The following is a 16,682-nucleotide window of genomic DNA, read 5'->3' on the forward strand; positions in this document are numbered from 1 at the left end:
ATTGCTGCAGATTAGCATGTCTAATGCAAGGTAGTGACATTAATGTTACTGTTGCATTAGCCTTCTGGAAGAGAATTTGGTATGCTCCCTGTACCTATGGGAGTCTACTACCATTCTTATTTTTTCCTTTGTATTTATTAATTTAGGGCTGGTTGCCTTTTATTTTTTTATTTTTATTTTTTAATTTATTTAGGGCTGGTTGCCTTTTATAGTTTATTTTTCCTATGGAATGTGGCATGGATTCTTGAACCACCTATATCTGTGCTTCATTAAACACTAAAACCTGTAACAGAGTTATTAAAAAAAAACTTTAAATTTTAATAAAGATTACTATGGCCTTCTTGGTCATCTACTCACCAAAAATAAATCTTATATTTTTTGCTGATGATTCTCCGGTCCTTCCTGGACAGATCTGACAGGTAAAGGAACATCTGGGAAGCCAAATAAAAAGAAAATGCAAAACTGTACTTGCTTTTTTAAAATTATTATTATTATTATTTCTCCGTAAGATACAAAGGAGAGCTTTACAAATTTCAGTCCAATCCCTTACTAGGTAATTAAATTTGTTTAACACGATTTTTCTTTTAATCTTGCTTATCCCAGAATACCATAATAAAAATCCTAATATTTCTTCTTGGACTATTAAGGATTGGCTTATGTGGAAAAACTATTGGGAATCAAATGCTTCTTTTATCTCAATAATTGATTTCCCAGTTTTCAAAGAGGTCCACAGTGTGGTTCTTGAATTGTAGGTCTGAAACTGTGCAATTCACCTTCATACACTTTCCCAGATAAACACAATATAATAAGTATACACCAGAAAGAAGCACACTTTACTACTGAAGGATGATATGCACAGAACCAGAAATTCTCTCCCAGCTACACCCTTCAGCGGATCTATTCTTACATAGGATTGGATCCCTCCCTCCTTTATTGTCCACAGCTGTCACTTCAGACCATGAGGATGTTCTGATTCTCTTTAAGGTTCTCACTTTCTCCTTCCAGAAAGAAGTGCTAATTAGAGGATTGCTTCTAGTCTGTAGTTATAGTTTATCTAAAAAGCCCTTTGGGAAATATGACTTTCTCCTGAAGGAAAACAAATAAAGGACGCAAAGGCATTGCTGAAGTTGTAATCAACTGCCCTTCAGAGAGGACAGCCAGGCAGAGGTACCTTGGTCCGGATGACGTTCTTATCACTCTCAATGTCTGGCATGGTGTCGAAGTCACTTTCCTCCACGGAGCTGTCCGAGTCTGACTGGTATGGCTGCCCCCCATCAGAGGAGGACATCTGCCTGCCGGGACTGGAGCTTGACTCGTCTGAAACAGAGAACGCTCATCTGCCTTCCAAAGTCCAAGAACCCAGGCTGCCCATTCTTCTCTGCGAAAAGCACAGTGCTGACTCATACTAGTAAAAACTAACACCTTACCCACAACACATGATCTTTCTCTCAATGAACTTTTAACGTTCTTTATATCCTATTTTTAAGGATATAAAGACATCTGCTCTGTTAACTATTGGATGCAAAGATAATATGCTATATTTCATGTTTCATATTTAAAATATGAACATAAATATATAAATATATGCATGCACATAGTTAAGTATAGCATCTACCACATATACTTGTCAGTGCACTCATATCCAGCAGCTCTACATGGCTTGTGGATCAAGTATTTGTACCCGGAAATCCCCCACATGCTGCATCTAGGATTACATAATGTAAACAACATTCTCAGGAAGAGGAATCCTTGTGTTCCCGTCAACGCTTCCAAGAGCAGATGGGAATTTGTGCAGCTTGATGAACACATGTGCCGAGCCTACTTCCGCTTTATTTCTTCTGTTCAGATGGCTAAACAATGAAAAAAGCTCCTGTTCTGGCAGAGCCAGAAATAAGTTGCCTGCACTGAGCCCACATGCTTCTCCAAGTTACAGAACAATAGGGCAGGGACACAGGATCCCAGTCCGTCTACACTGACATTTGAGGTGCAGCATTCATAGGCCAATAAGCGTCCTGGAAGGGCATGGACGTGTCAAAGCACTCTTCCAACAAGACAGGGCTGGGAATTCTGTTCCCTCAGGCCACTTAATGAACTCTGGGGGTTGCCAGGTGCGTGACTGAATGGCATTGAGCAGGTTTGATTATGAAGTTAGCCCAAAGGAAAGACTGGGGGGCTTCAGCCATGTTCACCTGCAGCTCAGCCTTAGTCTTCTGCCTGCCCTCACTCCCCTGGAACCTGAGAATGAAACAGTTGATCAGTTGAGGTTGGGCTCCCTGACATCAGACTCTGACACTTCTTTCAAGTCCTAGTCAGGCTGGGTATAAAAAAACCTCCATGGGGGCCTTGGGAGGTTGATGGCAAACCATTGTAGGGAATTCTGCTCAAGTGTTGCTAGCAGATCCAAGAAACAGAATAATAGAACTGGAGGAAGTTAGAACTGGAAGGCATCTTCCAGATCATCCAACCAATTCATCTTAGAAAGGCCATACAGGCTTATGTGAGGACTGCCTTGCCCGCTCTCACAGTCATTAGCAGCTGGAGAACTAGGAAGCTCTTCCATGAATGGACTCGTAGGAAATACCTATTGCCCCGTAGCTGCTCCCTTCGGGGGTGCTGGCAGCAATGGGATGTGACACCGCCAGAGTCCCAGAGCCTGTTAAAAAAGCAAAGCAAAGAGGGAAACACTTTATGTCCAGTTGCTAAAACCAAGGAACAGAACACAATTCTAAGTAGTTTAAATGATCAGCACACAATATTTTAAATTTGATATTTTTTTACACTAATACAGGAGTCACCAAACTGTGGCCTACAGGCCAAATCTAGCCTGCCACCTGTTTTTCTATGGCCCTTGAACTAAGAATGATTTTTAAATGTTTAAATTATTGGAGGGAAAAGTCAAAAGGAAAATAATACGTCATGCCAGGTAAAAATTCTAGGAAATGAAAATTTCAGTATTCATATATAAAGTTTAATTGAGATACAGTCACACTCATTTGGGTATATCTATGGCTGGTTTTAGCTACAATGAGCAGGTTTGACAGAGACTATATGACTGGCAAAGCTTAACATATTTAGTATTAGGTACTTTATTTAAAAATATATATATATATTTCTTGATTTCAAAGAGGAAAGGAAAGGGAGAGATAGAAACATCAATGATGAGAGAGAATCATTGATTGGCTGCCTCCTGCACACCCCCTACTGGGGATCGAGCCCACAACCTGGGTATGTGCCCTTGGCCAGAATCGAACCTGGGAACCTTCAATCCATAGGCCGATGTTCTATCCACTGAACCAAACTGGCTAGTGTACTATTAGGTACTCTAGAGAAAAGCTGATGATCCTCCCTGGACAGTATTGCAGAACCACAAGAACAAAGGAGAATGGGTGCTGATTTCTGGTGAGGAAGGCCACCACTGAACAAAAATGTCAGAAATAAGACGCCTGTGATTAAGGCACTGTCATTTGGAGTTTTACTTGTTACAGCAATTAGCAGAACCCTCACAATAGGCTGGAAAAGCCCAGACAAGAAAGGAAATTTCCACACTCCTTGTAGCAATAAATAATAGTAACCTGAACTGAGGATGTGAATGAACGCTGGTTATTTTGAGGGATATTTAGGAGGTAGAATAGGAGTATCTATTGCCAAGTGGTTGTTGTCAGTGAGAGAAAAAGATTCTAAAAAAAAATACATCTAAGTAGGTATCTAGGCGCTTTCTGACTTAGTGCTGACATGTTTCCGAGAGCCACACTCATCTGTGGAGACACACGAGAACGATTCTTTACTGTTTCCTGAGCTTTGCCAAGGATCTGGGATATTGTCGGGCTGGTGGGGATTCCTTACGGAAATCTTCTTTCTGAGAGATGCGATTGCTTTTGTCACAATACAGGCAAAAAAATTTGTTACTTGCCAGTCTCTTGTACTATTGTAGGGAAATATCTTTTCAGAGAAGCCATATTTCATATCCTAACTGCAAATATATTTCTATTCATTGAAAACATGGATGTTTATAGTTTACGTTAATACTAGAGTGAAGCACATGGAAAAGGACCCAGAGCCTCAAACAGTTCGTTTGTCAGAGTTGGCTCTCTTCATCCAGCTCTCAAACTACACTTCCACTAGTGGGCAGTAAAATCATTCCGTTTTGCAAGCCAACTTTATAGGCTTTCCACTTTATTTTGTTTGTTTTATGCTTTGTGTGTCCATTTATTTCCTCCATGAAAAGAAAAATTAAATCTCAAGTCCAAAATATTTAGCCAAACAACGTGAGACATCTGATGGCCTTGGAGACTCAATTGCCTTCCTTCCTTTGATGGCTCAGCAGCTGGACAGCAGCACCTTGGAGCTCAATGGCAGAATTCCTGGCAGGCAAGGCTGTTTCCAGGGCCCTCAGGAATTGTTCCCCCCCTGGCATTGTTCCTAGGCTTGGAGATTCCTTGATGTATTTCTTAATTGTTTAAAAGAAGATGTTCCCTGGCTTTTCTTGGACTTACCCATAATTGCATGGTATCAACACCATCTCCACTTTTCATCCAATTTTCAGGCATAGAAACAGGTTACTTTAAGGCTCTTCATGAGACATGAAATCTTTTGAGCACATAATAGTGTTATGGGAAGATGGTGATTACAATTTGACTGACATTTTTGACCTAGGACAGGTTTGGCCATACTTACAGCGTAGAGCTCTGTTGCTGTTTCTGCTGCTGCCACTATTGACTATATTAGCACTATAACAAGTACTAACACTGTTACCACCAGTCCTCCTCCTCCTCCTAATGCTTCCGTTACTATTACTACTGCTGCGGCGGAGGCTGCTGCTACGATCACTACTATTGGCCAATGGTTATTGGAAGCTTACTGTGCATCAGCCACCCTTTTGAGTTCTTTACAAGAATTTTGATTTTTCAACAACCCTGTGAAGTGGGTACTATTGTTATCACCATTTTAAAGACAACAAAGGGGAGTTGCTGAGAGATGAAGTACTTTGCCCAGCGTCACTCTGATATTGGATGGATATTGGCTTATTATATTGGACTCAGTTAAAATGTTTCTTAATTGAAAGAAGCACAAGGGTTTTCCTTCAAAATATGAATAACTGGCAGTAAGCACGTTGCTTTGGCTGAGTGCTCCAGAATATCTTTCAAAGGAGACAAGGAGGTTGAGACTCGTATGCATCTCCACTACCATAAGCACAGGCTTTGCTCTTTAGATTGGCTGCTGTGCTTGCCAATGATTCCTTATCGGCCATGCTCCTGCCTTCTTTTTGTCTAGTTCATTGTGGGAAGTCTCATAAAAATCACTGTATTGATCGTATCCCTAGGTGCTATAGCCAGTTTTTTCCATTTACATTTCCCTCAGTCCCTTTCACATTTTTTTATTTATTTTCGAGTGGAAGCTCCCTATTTTTAACCACTAACCTCTGTCCCTTATTTAAGATTTAATTAAAAAAAATAAATGTGAAAATAGTAGGTGAAGAATGACACTAAAACAATTAAGCCCAGAATTTTTGGCATTTTGGTGTTACTGAGAAGCCCTCTGATGAGGTAAGTAGAAATGCACATAGGAAAATGATGAGGCCAGTTTGGGCAGAAGATTGTAATGGTTTGTGGGAAATAGTTTGTGTGTGTGTGTGTGTGTGTGTGTGTGTGTGTGATCAAAAGAGAGGGAAAAAAACACACACACACACACACAAATAAAAACTAAAATAAAAGCAAATGAGAAAAGAAAAACAACCACTGTTTTGTTAGGTGACAACTCCATTAAGAAGAAAAAGCCAGCTGTGTAGGATGGTGTTACTGATTCCTGTACTTTGCTCTGCCTCATTCTGAGCCAACAGCAAGGGTTCTGTGATGATTAAGAACATTAAGAGTTTCATGTGCAATATAATCGCCAGCATGTAAAACATTTGAACTTTGTGGACTTCTATAGGTATAATTTAAATATACGATTAGTCAACACCAGATAATTTTTCTTATGTCTAAACCTTTTTAGAATAAAAAGCCAAAGCATCTTCTTCCAAACTTCAAGTGTAATCAATGGTCCTAGAAGGAAAGCCATTTTTACACTTATCTGTATGATATTGAGGAAGCAGAATTAAATACAAAAATATTAGCTCATAGGACAGACCAAGATGTTCTGGCTGGAAATAAGCAAACTTATAAGGTTGTGAATGAGCTAATCTAATTGAGGAAACTTGTTCCGTTGTGTTTTTCTCTGAGCACAACCCCCTTGCCATCTGTCTACTTTACTAACATAGAAAAAGATATGCTTGCATGCTTGCTCTTTATATTAAATTCTCTTTGTGAGGGGGGAAAAATGTCATTTTATTCTGAGCATATTTGGAACTTGCAGGGACTTCATATTTATAACTGACCTGTCTCTTTCCATTTCTGAACGCAGGAAGTTGGAAGCTGAAGAGGGAGTCGGAAATGATGTGAACTAGCTGCCATGAAATTCCATTTTTTATGTCAGTTGGCTACCTACCCCAACTAATTTCATGTTTTGTTTCAAAAGCTGAGGAGAAAATGAAGGAAACCACTAATCTTTGTAGAGGGATATATAAATTCCTCTCAAAGGAAAAATTGAGCAAGAAAAGTCAAGGAAATTTGGAAAAAGAAGAGTAGAGAGTCAGGACTCGCATTAGAGACCCATTGTCCCAGGGCCTGGTGAAGACCCGTGCTCCTTGGTGTCTCCAGACTCAACACACTGCCTGTCTTACTCCCTCTGAACCCTGCTCTTTGCTGAGAGGCTGACTCAATAATGGCTCTACCCAGGAAAGAGGTCATTGGATTTGGCCATATGGTTCTTAAATGTACAAACCCGACAGGTTTGTCAAGCTCTCTCACTTGAAAAAGTGACCTTGTCTTATGCTACCCGCAGGTTCGAGGTGACAGCTCAGGTGCCCCACAGGCTTGTGAGGTATGCTTCTTTCATCCCACTTGGTGTCTGGATTTCTGTACAGACTCTTTAACAAGGATGAGAAATGTGGGTTTCTCTGCTGAGAGAGCCAGTGGAGGAAAGGTTTTTAGAGCACAGAGCTTTTCCTACTCCTCCTCAGATGACCCCAGAGAACCCTGCTTTAAGTCCTAAGTGATGAATAGAGAATACATTGTCCCTTCAAGGACTGAAGAAGCATTTTACCAACACTATTTCCACTTCATCTGGCTCCAGGGTCTCCTCTCCTTTTTCATCCAATGAAGTATAAAATGAGTTCTTTCTCTTTTTAGGATAGTTGGAGCCAATGTTGATATAGTTCATATAAAACTTAAAGAACTGCAGACAAGCCAAAGTATAACAAACGCAGAAAAGTTGGCAGGTTCTCCAGATGCAGCCTTCCTGTGGTTACCTAACTAAAACAGAGCTGCCACCAGCCCCCAAGCATTTCCCGGAGCTCTGAGCTCCACTGAACTTCCCGGAGCTCCACAGTCACACTAATCTTGGCCCTAGGGAGAGACAGACATTCCGAATCCTGTCCTCTCCAAAGATTCTTCCCTGAATGTCTCACTTTAGCTTCCAGATTAAAGTCCCTCTCTGAGGCTGGCTTATCAATGTTTGATATGTTTTTTAAAAAAAGCCACTAACTGTTTTTTGTTTTTTCCCCTCCAGGGTAGATATTGTCTTCTCTGCTCTTGTTTTAAATCACGTAAGTCACCTCTTACTAGTGGTCCTGTGACATGAGTTGTATTATCTTTGATCTTTCCCTGTAGTCTCTCTGCTACAAAGATTCTTTATTTCCACCCTATTTCAAAGTCCTTTGTGGTGAACTTTCTTATTCCATACTTCCTAACTAAGCTGGGATTTTGTTCAGGTATCCTCACCTGTGCCTGGTAGTCCCTGTGTTTAAGTCAGTGATTCTCAGGGATGGAGAAAATGTGTTTTGTCCCCAAGATGACATTTGGCAATGTCTGGAGACATTAGAGTTGTCACAGGGAGGAAGTGTACTGCTGCATTCTAGTAGGTAGAGGTGAAGGATGCAGTTAAATGTTGAACTTCCTGTAATACCTGGGACAGCCCCCAACAAACAAAGACCTATCTGGCTTGTACTGTCAATTAATGTTAAGTTTGAGAAACCCTGGTCTTAGCAAAAGATGATCTCATCCTAATTCTATAAGTAGGCTTAATGCATCTGTGGGTAAATATGTTCCTTTGCAGGGACTGTTTACCAATAAGTATACAATTCACTGTAGGCCAATAAAGTGAGAATACCGGTACTTTGCTGGGTGCTTCTGGAAAAAGTCCCTCCTTCTGGACACTGTCAAGTGAGGGTCTAAACCTGACCCATCTCATCACCAGCACTGAGAGCAAAGGAGAGCCAAGGAAATGGCAGAGAAAGGACCAGAGCCACCTGACTCAGTCAGTCCTAAAGCCCAACTTTCTGCTCAACTTCCAGGGAGATGAGCTTCCTATGGTTTAGGCATGTTTGAGATAGAATTTCTTGTTACTTGCAGCCACATGAAACCTAATGGATGCACCTTTATTCTTTCCTTTCTTTCCCTTCCTTTCCTTCCCTTCCCTTTTCTTTATTTTATTTTATTTATCTTTTTTATTTATTTTTTATTTTTACTAAGGTATTATATGTGTACATATCTTACCATTGCCCTCTCCCCCTTCCCTTTTCTTTTGATCACTAATTAAGTTCTTCTGCCATCTGAAGGGCACCTCTAGCTCTTAGCTAATTTGCAGGGCCTTCTTGATTTTGACAATCATCTGGCCCAAGTCCCAGCTCTGTTCACCTATGTTTCACTGTTCAGGAGAGTCTTCTGAACATGGTGTTCCTTTAACTATCATTATAATAATAAACGACTTCACTCATACAATAAAAACAACAGAGTATTCATTCACAGAGCACCGAATGGGATCCAACCAATCAGGCTTTCTAAGTTCAAGCAGGCATAAATAAGAGCAAAACCTGGGGAGCACTGAAGAGAAAAAGGGGAAATCCAGAGAGAAGGCAAATTTACCTAAACATTTTATGAATAAAAAAAAAGTAGTATTTAGCATGTTAATGACAGTAAAGCATGTGTCCTTTCACATACTCTTGTAGTGGCTGTTGAATGTTATTTTAAAAAAAATTGCCTGGGTGGCTGGAAAATAGACATGCTGACAGGAAGGAAGACAAAAGTCAAAGGAAGGCAGGAGAAGCAGCAGGGGGGAAATGCCTGCTGGTTGTGTGTGTGGGAGGGGCTCAACTTGTGTCTTTCTAAGATTCCGTGGGTTCATTTAAGTGTTGAAAACACAAACTAAACATCCGCTACTTGTGACTTAAAAATCAAGTCTCACTTATCATTCCTTTTCCAAAATGATCACTCTTTGCCAAATGGCATATGAGTACTGTGAAACTCATGCTGATTTAGGCTTTTCAAAAATGAGGACATATACAAAAGTACAAACTTCCAGTTATAAAATAAGTAAGTCCTGAGGATGTTATTATTGTACAGCATGGTGACTGTAGTAATACTGTATTGTATATTTAAAGCTTCTGAGAGAGGAGATCTTTAAAGTTCTCATCACAAGAATAAAATGTGCATGTGTGGTAATGAGTGCTAACTGAACTCATTGTGATCCTTTTACATAACACACAAATATGGACTCATTATGTTGTATATCTGAAACTTATACAGTGTTATATATCTCAATTTTAAAAAATGAAGCCATTTGATTTTTTAAAAAGTTTAGATAAAAAATATCAGGCAATTAAATTCCTTTGTTCAAATTCTCAGAGTAGAGGAAAGGGCATATTACAATGGTTGGATAATCAATTACTCTGGATTTCTCAGAGTTATCATTCTTATGATATTTGCTAGTCTCAAATATTTCAATTTTCTAGTTACTTGAATAAAAAAAATAACAACACCTCTATCTCAATTTGGGAAAAGTAAACTCTGAATTAGAGTTAACAAAACATTTTTAATATCGTTTATAAATCAAGTTGGGGATAAGTATAAGCAGTTTATAACCTCGAAAAGATTTTACTTTTAAAAAGGATGAATGGCTGACAAATGGGCTGGTGGATAATTACATGGGATGCTCCCAGCAAAAGCTTTCAATATGAGTTCCACATCTCAGTGATTGTTGGTCTCACTGAGCTCCGTTTTCTGTAGAAAGGCTGTGGATTAGAGTATTTTGTGGGGTAGGAACCAAGGAAGGGTTTGGAAATGACAAAGGGCATAGAGACAAAAGAAGTACCAAATGGAGTGTTACCATATGCGTGACATCAATTTGATTTGAAACCAGTGATTTTTCTTACCATCATTGGAACCAAAGCTTCCATCAATGGATTTTCTCTGAAACCTGCAAGAAAAGCACATACACATGCTCCTAAGGCAGCAAAAACCTCAGCATTTTATATGTGTCCTCTATTGACTTAACTGCAGATTTGTCTGCTTGAATCTCTTAAAAATGGGCCTTTGGATGTGGAGAACTTGGGACTCTGATACATTGCTAATAGGATTGTAAAATGATGTAGCCATTTAGGAAAAGTTTGGAAGTTCCTCAAAAAGTTAAACATAGAGTTACTAAATAATTCAGCAGTTCTATTCCTAGGCCTGTGTGCATGCACACATACATACACACACGTAAATTCATTACTTCATTTTCAGATAATTCACATACCATAAAATTCACACACCCTTTAATATGCACAATTCAATGAGTTTTAGTATGTTCACAAAGTTGTGCAACTATCACTATTACCTAATTTGAGAACATTTTCATCATCCCCCAAAGAAATCTCAAATCTATTAGCAGACACTCCCTATTCCCCTTCCTCCCAGCTCCTGGCAACCACTAATCTACTATCTGTCTCTATAAATCTGCCTATTCTGTACATTTCGTAGAAATGAAATATACTATATGTAGTCTTTCTTGACTGGCTTTTTTCACTTAATGTCTTTAAGGCTCATCTATAGGACATATGAATCAATACTTCAGTCATTTGCCGAGACCGGTTTGGCTCAATGGATAGAGCGTCGGCTTGGGGACTGAAGGGTCCCGGGTTCGATTCCGGTCAAGGGCATGTAGGGGGTGTGCAAGAGGCAGCTGATCGATGACTCTCTCTCATCGATGTTTCTAACTCTCTATCTCTCTCCCTTCCTCTCTGTACAAAATCAATAAAATATATTTAAAAAAAAATACTTCAGTCATTTTATGGCTAATATTCCATTGAATGGATATATCACATTTCTTTGTTTACACTTGGGTGGACATTTTGGTTGTTTCAACTTTTTGACTCAGGGCCCCTTCCTCTGTCTTCAGAGTGTATCACTCCAACGGTTGCTTCCATTATCACATCTCCTCCTCTGCCTTTGACCCTCTTGTCTCCCTTTTATATAAGGACCCCTGTGATTACATTATATCCATATGGATAATATGGGATAATTTATCACACCTGAAAAATCTCTATTGTCCTATAAAGTGACATATTCACAGGTTCTGTATATTGGGATATGAACATCTTTTGGGGCCATTATTCTATCTACTATCCCATTTTAACAATAGTAAGTCTTCCAACCCATGAACATGGTACATCTTTCCATTTAAGTCCTCTTTAATTTCTTTCAAAGGTGTTTTGTAGTTTTAATTAGTTAAATGTGTTAAATATTTTATTATTTTAAATGCTATTGTAAATGGAATTGTTTCCTTCATTTCATGTTTGAATTGTAAATTGCTAGTGTGTAGAAATCCAATTGATTTTTGTATACTGATCTAGTATCTTGTAATCTCAGTAAACTCAGGGTTTCTTTTTGGAAGTGATGAAAATTAGATAGTGGTGGTGGTTGTGCAACTGTGAATATACTAAAAACCACTGAATTGTATACTGTAAAAGGGTGAATTTTATGTTCTGTGAATTATATCTCAATAGCTATTATTTAAAAATTATGTATACCATTTGAGAATGTCTACCAAAAATTTAAATGTGAATTACCCTCTTCCCCAAAGTGAGCCTCCCTTTTGAATGAGGCTGGAGTGGAGGAGGAGGAAAATTGCACCTGTACTTTGGTATATGCTCTTATTTTCTTCCAGACTGGGACTCCAGAAGTGGCACACTCCTGACCTGGTATATTTGGTGGAGGAACTTCTCTTCATATCTCTTTTTTCTCTAGATGCAGCATATTCATCCCTGCCTCAGGGCTTTTGCTCTTGTTCTCTGCCTGGGTCACTCTCTCCCCAGATCCTCATATTGCTGGCTCCTTTCTGCTATTCAAGTTTTGGTTCTGAGAGGTTTTCCTTGCTGAATAAATTAAATCTAAAGTAGCTTTCTCAATCAAATCATTCTCCATCACACCGGAGTCTTTATTCTTCTCTCTCTAGCTGAAATTATTTTATTACTTGCTTCCTTGCATATATGTTTTTCTCTGTACCATGTAAGTTCTATTAGAGCAGGTCTCTAGCTTGTCTTGTTCACCACTGTATCTTTTACCTCTAGTACAGGACCTGCCACATAGGAAATGATAACTAAATATTTGTTGAGTGAAAAAGGCATATCATTAAGGAGAGCAGTTACAATTTTGGCCCAACTGTTCTAGCTGTTCAAATGAGGCTCTAATGAAGTCCCCTTTAAAAATAATTTTAGTGATATTAACGGGCAAGCAATTATGCATTTGGCCTCATTAAGTTGATGTGTTTGGATTGTGTGTTTGTATTAACAGGCTTTACCCACGCTTGCCTTAGGTTTTGGAGCTGATAAAATTTTTCATTAGAGGAGTTCAATGATTTACAAAGCTGGGGTGAGGCAGGCAGTATCCAGTGAGAAAAGGCAAAAATAGTAGATGAGAACTATGCTAGACATTGAAAATGGCTACACCTCATCTTGTATCCAGCTCCTTCAATCAAAAGTGGAGTCTGCATCTTCACTTCTTAAATCTGGACTGGCCTCATGCCTTGTTTTGACTCACAAAATGAGGGGGAAGTAATTTGTCTTAAGGAGGCCTCACACTCTTCTGTTTTCTCCACTGGAGATACAATAAGCCAGAGCTAGTCCGTGGGAGGGTGGGAGACCCAGCACTGCTGAGGGCAGTCTAGCAGAGCCATCTCCTAGGTGACCTGCCAGCTGGCTGCCTTCTGTGACCACATCCAGCTGAGATCTCAGCCCAGTCCAGCAGACCCACAGATTTGTGAGCAAACTTAAATATTTATTGATGTATGCCACTGAAGTTTTTATGGTTGGTTTTTATGCAGCATTATTATGGCAATAGATAACTAATACAAGTGTTAAGAGAAGGTTAGGCACCCAGAACTGAGCAGTTTGAACTCAATGTCTGGCAGGATGGTTGAGAGGAACAAACAAGAGAATATGTATGCAGTGCTTGGGCCAGGACCTGCACATTCATTGTGGGGGCTCCAAAAATACGGAATAGATTGAATTTGAGAAAGGGAGGAAAATGGTGTTTAGTTACGAGTTCAAGAGAATATAGCATAAAAACACTTTGAGGGCCAGGACATCTCTAACCAGTGTTTCAATCCTAATCTCATAGCAGGTACTGAAAGCCCTTCATGTGTTAATAATAGGGGGCAGGGGACTCACTGAGAAAATGGCTTTATGCTCCAGAACTATCGATAGTTTCATTTAGTTTTGTAAAAAACTTTGTTATTTCTGCTTAGTTCAATGAAGGAAGAGTTGTATTAGCATTTCCCCTCAGTCTATTCCCCTATTTAGAATGCCAGCTAATTCTTATGTCTTCAGATTTCTATTTTCATTTTGTCTATATTTGGAGAAAAAAATCTCTACTCATGCAATTGTCTGTAGCAAAGTAATCTGGCAGCTCGCGGTTTCAACAGAGCCTTATAGCACAACTTTGAAAAACTGTGCTTACTTCAGTAGGTTGAATAACAACTGTAGAGAGATTGATATCCAGCTATTAACTTAATTTTTTGTCTGTTTGTGTGTAGACTGTGCATGTTAACTAACTAAAGAGGTGAAATCCTATCTCCTCAAATCTAAAACATCAAGAGTAGAGACAGTCTTCCTAAGAGAAGCAGAAGAGGTGATCCTCTTATTCCATGACACTGAAGCTCATCTGAGTCAAAACTGGAAGCTTTTTGGACCTTTTTTGAAGTGAATCAATGTGGAGGCTGCCCTTCCTCAATGCCCTGACCACTCTAGACCCATCTAGACCAGGCTCTAGAGAGGCTGACTCTGGTTTCAAACCCCAGCTCTTTCATTTACTGGCTGTGAATTCTTGGTCAAATTGCTTCATCTCTCTATGCCTCAATTTCCTTCACCATCAAATGGTGATAATACTAGTACCCATTGCTGTAAATCATTAGACAAGATCATCTGCTTAGAGAGTTTGGCAAAGAGCAGGTACTTGTTAAATGTTAGTGATTGTAATCTGATAAATTAATTGAGCTTATAATTAATGTATGTACTTTTAGATATAATATCTACCTGTAGACTGGAGTCTTTGTTTTTAACTTTTTATTTGAAGTTTCACAGTATAGTTGTCAAATTCAGCAAATTTAACATTAATATTATACTCTTATCTAATCTGTCTATATTAAAATTTTATCAGTTGATCCAATAATGCCATTTATAGCTTATTTTTCTTCTAGTAATAGATTCAGTCTGAGATCAAGTATTGTCTTTAATTGTCATATCTCCTAATTTCCTTCAACCTGGAACATTTTCATAGCCTTTCTTGTCTTTTATGACAAATTTTAATAAAATTACTGTTATTTTTAGTTTAATTTTTCCTTGTGGTTATATTCAAAATATGCCTTTCTGGCTGGAACACTATATATGTGATGTACTCTTCTCAGAGTGTCACATGTGGGGGCACATGATATTTATCTTTTCCTCAGTCATATTAATTTTGATCACCCAGTCAATTGTCTGATTTCTTCACTGTGTAGTTACTATTTTCCCCCTTACAACTACTAAGCACTTTGTGGGGATAAACTTAAAAGCCATGAAAATATCTTGATCCTCATCAGATTTTTTCTCCTAGTTTTAGTATCCATTGATGATTCTTAAGCTGATTTATGCAAAACAATGATTTTCCAATTCCAGCACTCCATATTTCTGTCAGCTTTTGGCATTGTGCTGTAGACAAATGCCCTCCTTAACATTTGTTAATGTCAGTATTTGTTAATAACTCCTTTCCCTAATGTGTACAAGTTTTAGCAACTGTGTTGACATCATTAAATGTATATTTTCAGGTATTTAGGTTGTTCCTTCCTCTCTTCCTTTCTTTATCAATATGGATTCATGAATTTCTATTTTTTGGAAAGACTTATAGTTAATTATTCTCCTTAATTGTTTTGGTGCTGAGATTGTTCCAGATATGACTAGTGATAATCCCAGGGTTTTTTATATCAGTTTATTAACTGAAAAGCTTCATAAAGATCACAAAAGCAGTTATTTTTGAGTCAGAGATAGGCCTGCATCACTGAGATGATTGTATCACTGTGGGAGCCATGAGGTTTTTCTATAGATGGGAGCTTGCCCAGTAATGTGAAAACTCTATGCTGGCTTTGTTTTCTTCACACGTTCAAGAGGAGAAAGAACACTTGTTTAATATAAACTTCCTGCCATGTTTTCTTAGTTGTTTCACAGAGACCACAACTATGGAATTCTCAAGGTTTAGGCCTACTGAGGAGGCAGGGAGAGATGAGCTCATTTTACTGGGAGTTCCAAACTCTCAGAAAGGGCATTTCCTTAGTTAAATCACAGTCTAATTAGCTCCCTTTTTTCTCTCTCTTAAGGGACATTTTATTGGAAAATTGATGCTACAACAGTAAAAATGTAGTATTAAAGTATATTATTCCTGCTATTAATAACTAATTCCTGATAAAATTACTCCTGCTAAAATAACTAACACTTTACCAGCACTTAGTCCATTCAGAACATTGACATAAATACTGCAGTTATATTATTCTAAGAAGTAAATTATTATCACATTTTACAGATGAGGAAACTAAAATACAGAGAAATTAAGTAACTTGCCCAAGGTCGCACAATTAGTGGCTGAGTCAATTTGGTTCTAAAGCCTAATGCTCCAGTTACTAAGCAGAGACAGGCAATGGGGTTAACATTTTTGAAATTCTTGACGTACCGGATATAATGAACAAATGCAATCAACAGGCATCCCAAGTAGAAGGAGAAGAAGATGAGGAAGCTGAGAAGAATGGATTTCACAAAAACGGATTCTGGGGAAAGAGAAACAACTTTAGTCAGGAGAAAAGAGGACCATGCTTGGGACAGAAGAGATTCAAAGGCCTGTCTTCATCATACTCGTTCTTAAGTCTTGAGATGCCTCTATTTAAAGCAGCAAAGTTACTGAAGGTCACCCAGACATTATCCACAAACGGCTGCCAATGTACAGCTTCATAATGAGTTCCCTTTCTTTTCAAAAGGAATTTAACAAGATGCTCTCATTCTCTCTTTTATCTCTAAGGTAAACATTAGTTTTCTTATAATATATTCTTTCTCTGGAAGGATGACGTTAGCATTGAATTATATGATCGACTGCCTGACATAGGAATCTGTCCACTGAACCTTTGAGCCAATTCTGACCTTTAATAGAAGGAACAATGGTCACTTTAAGGTTCTTTGTTCGTTGTAGATTCCAGGTCTGGTTCTTCTTTTCTGGTAAAAAAAAGAACAAGGAAAAATGAATCAGATATTAGGCTCTTCACCTCTCATCTGAACAGTTGTTCAAAAATGGTCCAAAATTAACTCTAGT

At 38.7% G+C, this 16,682-nt stretch overlaps 1 protein-coding gene across 4 annotated transcripts in view; it reads right to left on the minus strand.

The window, feature by feature from the left end:
• SIDT1 (SID1 transmembrane family member 1) overlaps nucleotides 1–16,682 on the minus strand; it is an 84,254-nt gene that overhangs the window by 19,461 nt on the left and 48,111 nt on the right. For all 4 annotated transcript variants that reach the window (XM_084873981.1, XM_084873980.1, XM_084873983.1 and 1 more), the window contains 6 exons: nucleotides 16,514–16,585; nucleotides 16,053–16,146; nucleotides 10,247–10,290; nucleotides 2,582–2,653; nucleotides 1,172–1,317; nucleotides 358–431 (listed from right to left, as the gene is read on the minus strand). In XM_084873981.1, the coding sequence (XP_084730107.1) occupies nucleotides 358–431; nucleotides 1,172–1,317; nucleotides 2,582–2,653; nucleotides 10,247–10,290; nucleotides 16,053–16,146; nucleotides 16,514–16,585 (502 nt within the window). The remainder of the gene's footprint in view (nucleotides 1–357; nucleotides 432–1,171; nucleotides 1,318–2,581; nucleotides 2,654–10,246; nucleotides 10,291–16,052; nucleotides 16,147–16,513; nucleotides 16,586–16,682) is intronic.

The sequence above is a fragment of the Pipistrellus hanaki genome, assembly GCF_964339955.1.
Source record: "Pipistrellus hanaki genome assembly, chromosome: 2".
Classification (NCBI taxonomy): Eukaryota; Metazoa; Chordata; class Mammalia; order Chiroptera; family Vespertilionidae; genus Pipistrellus; species Pipistrellus hanaki.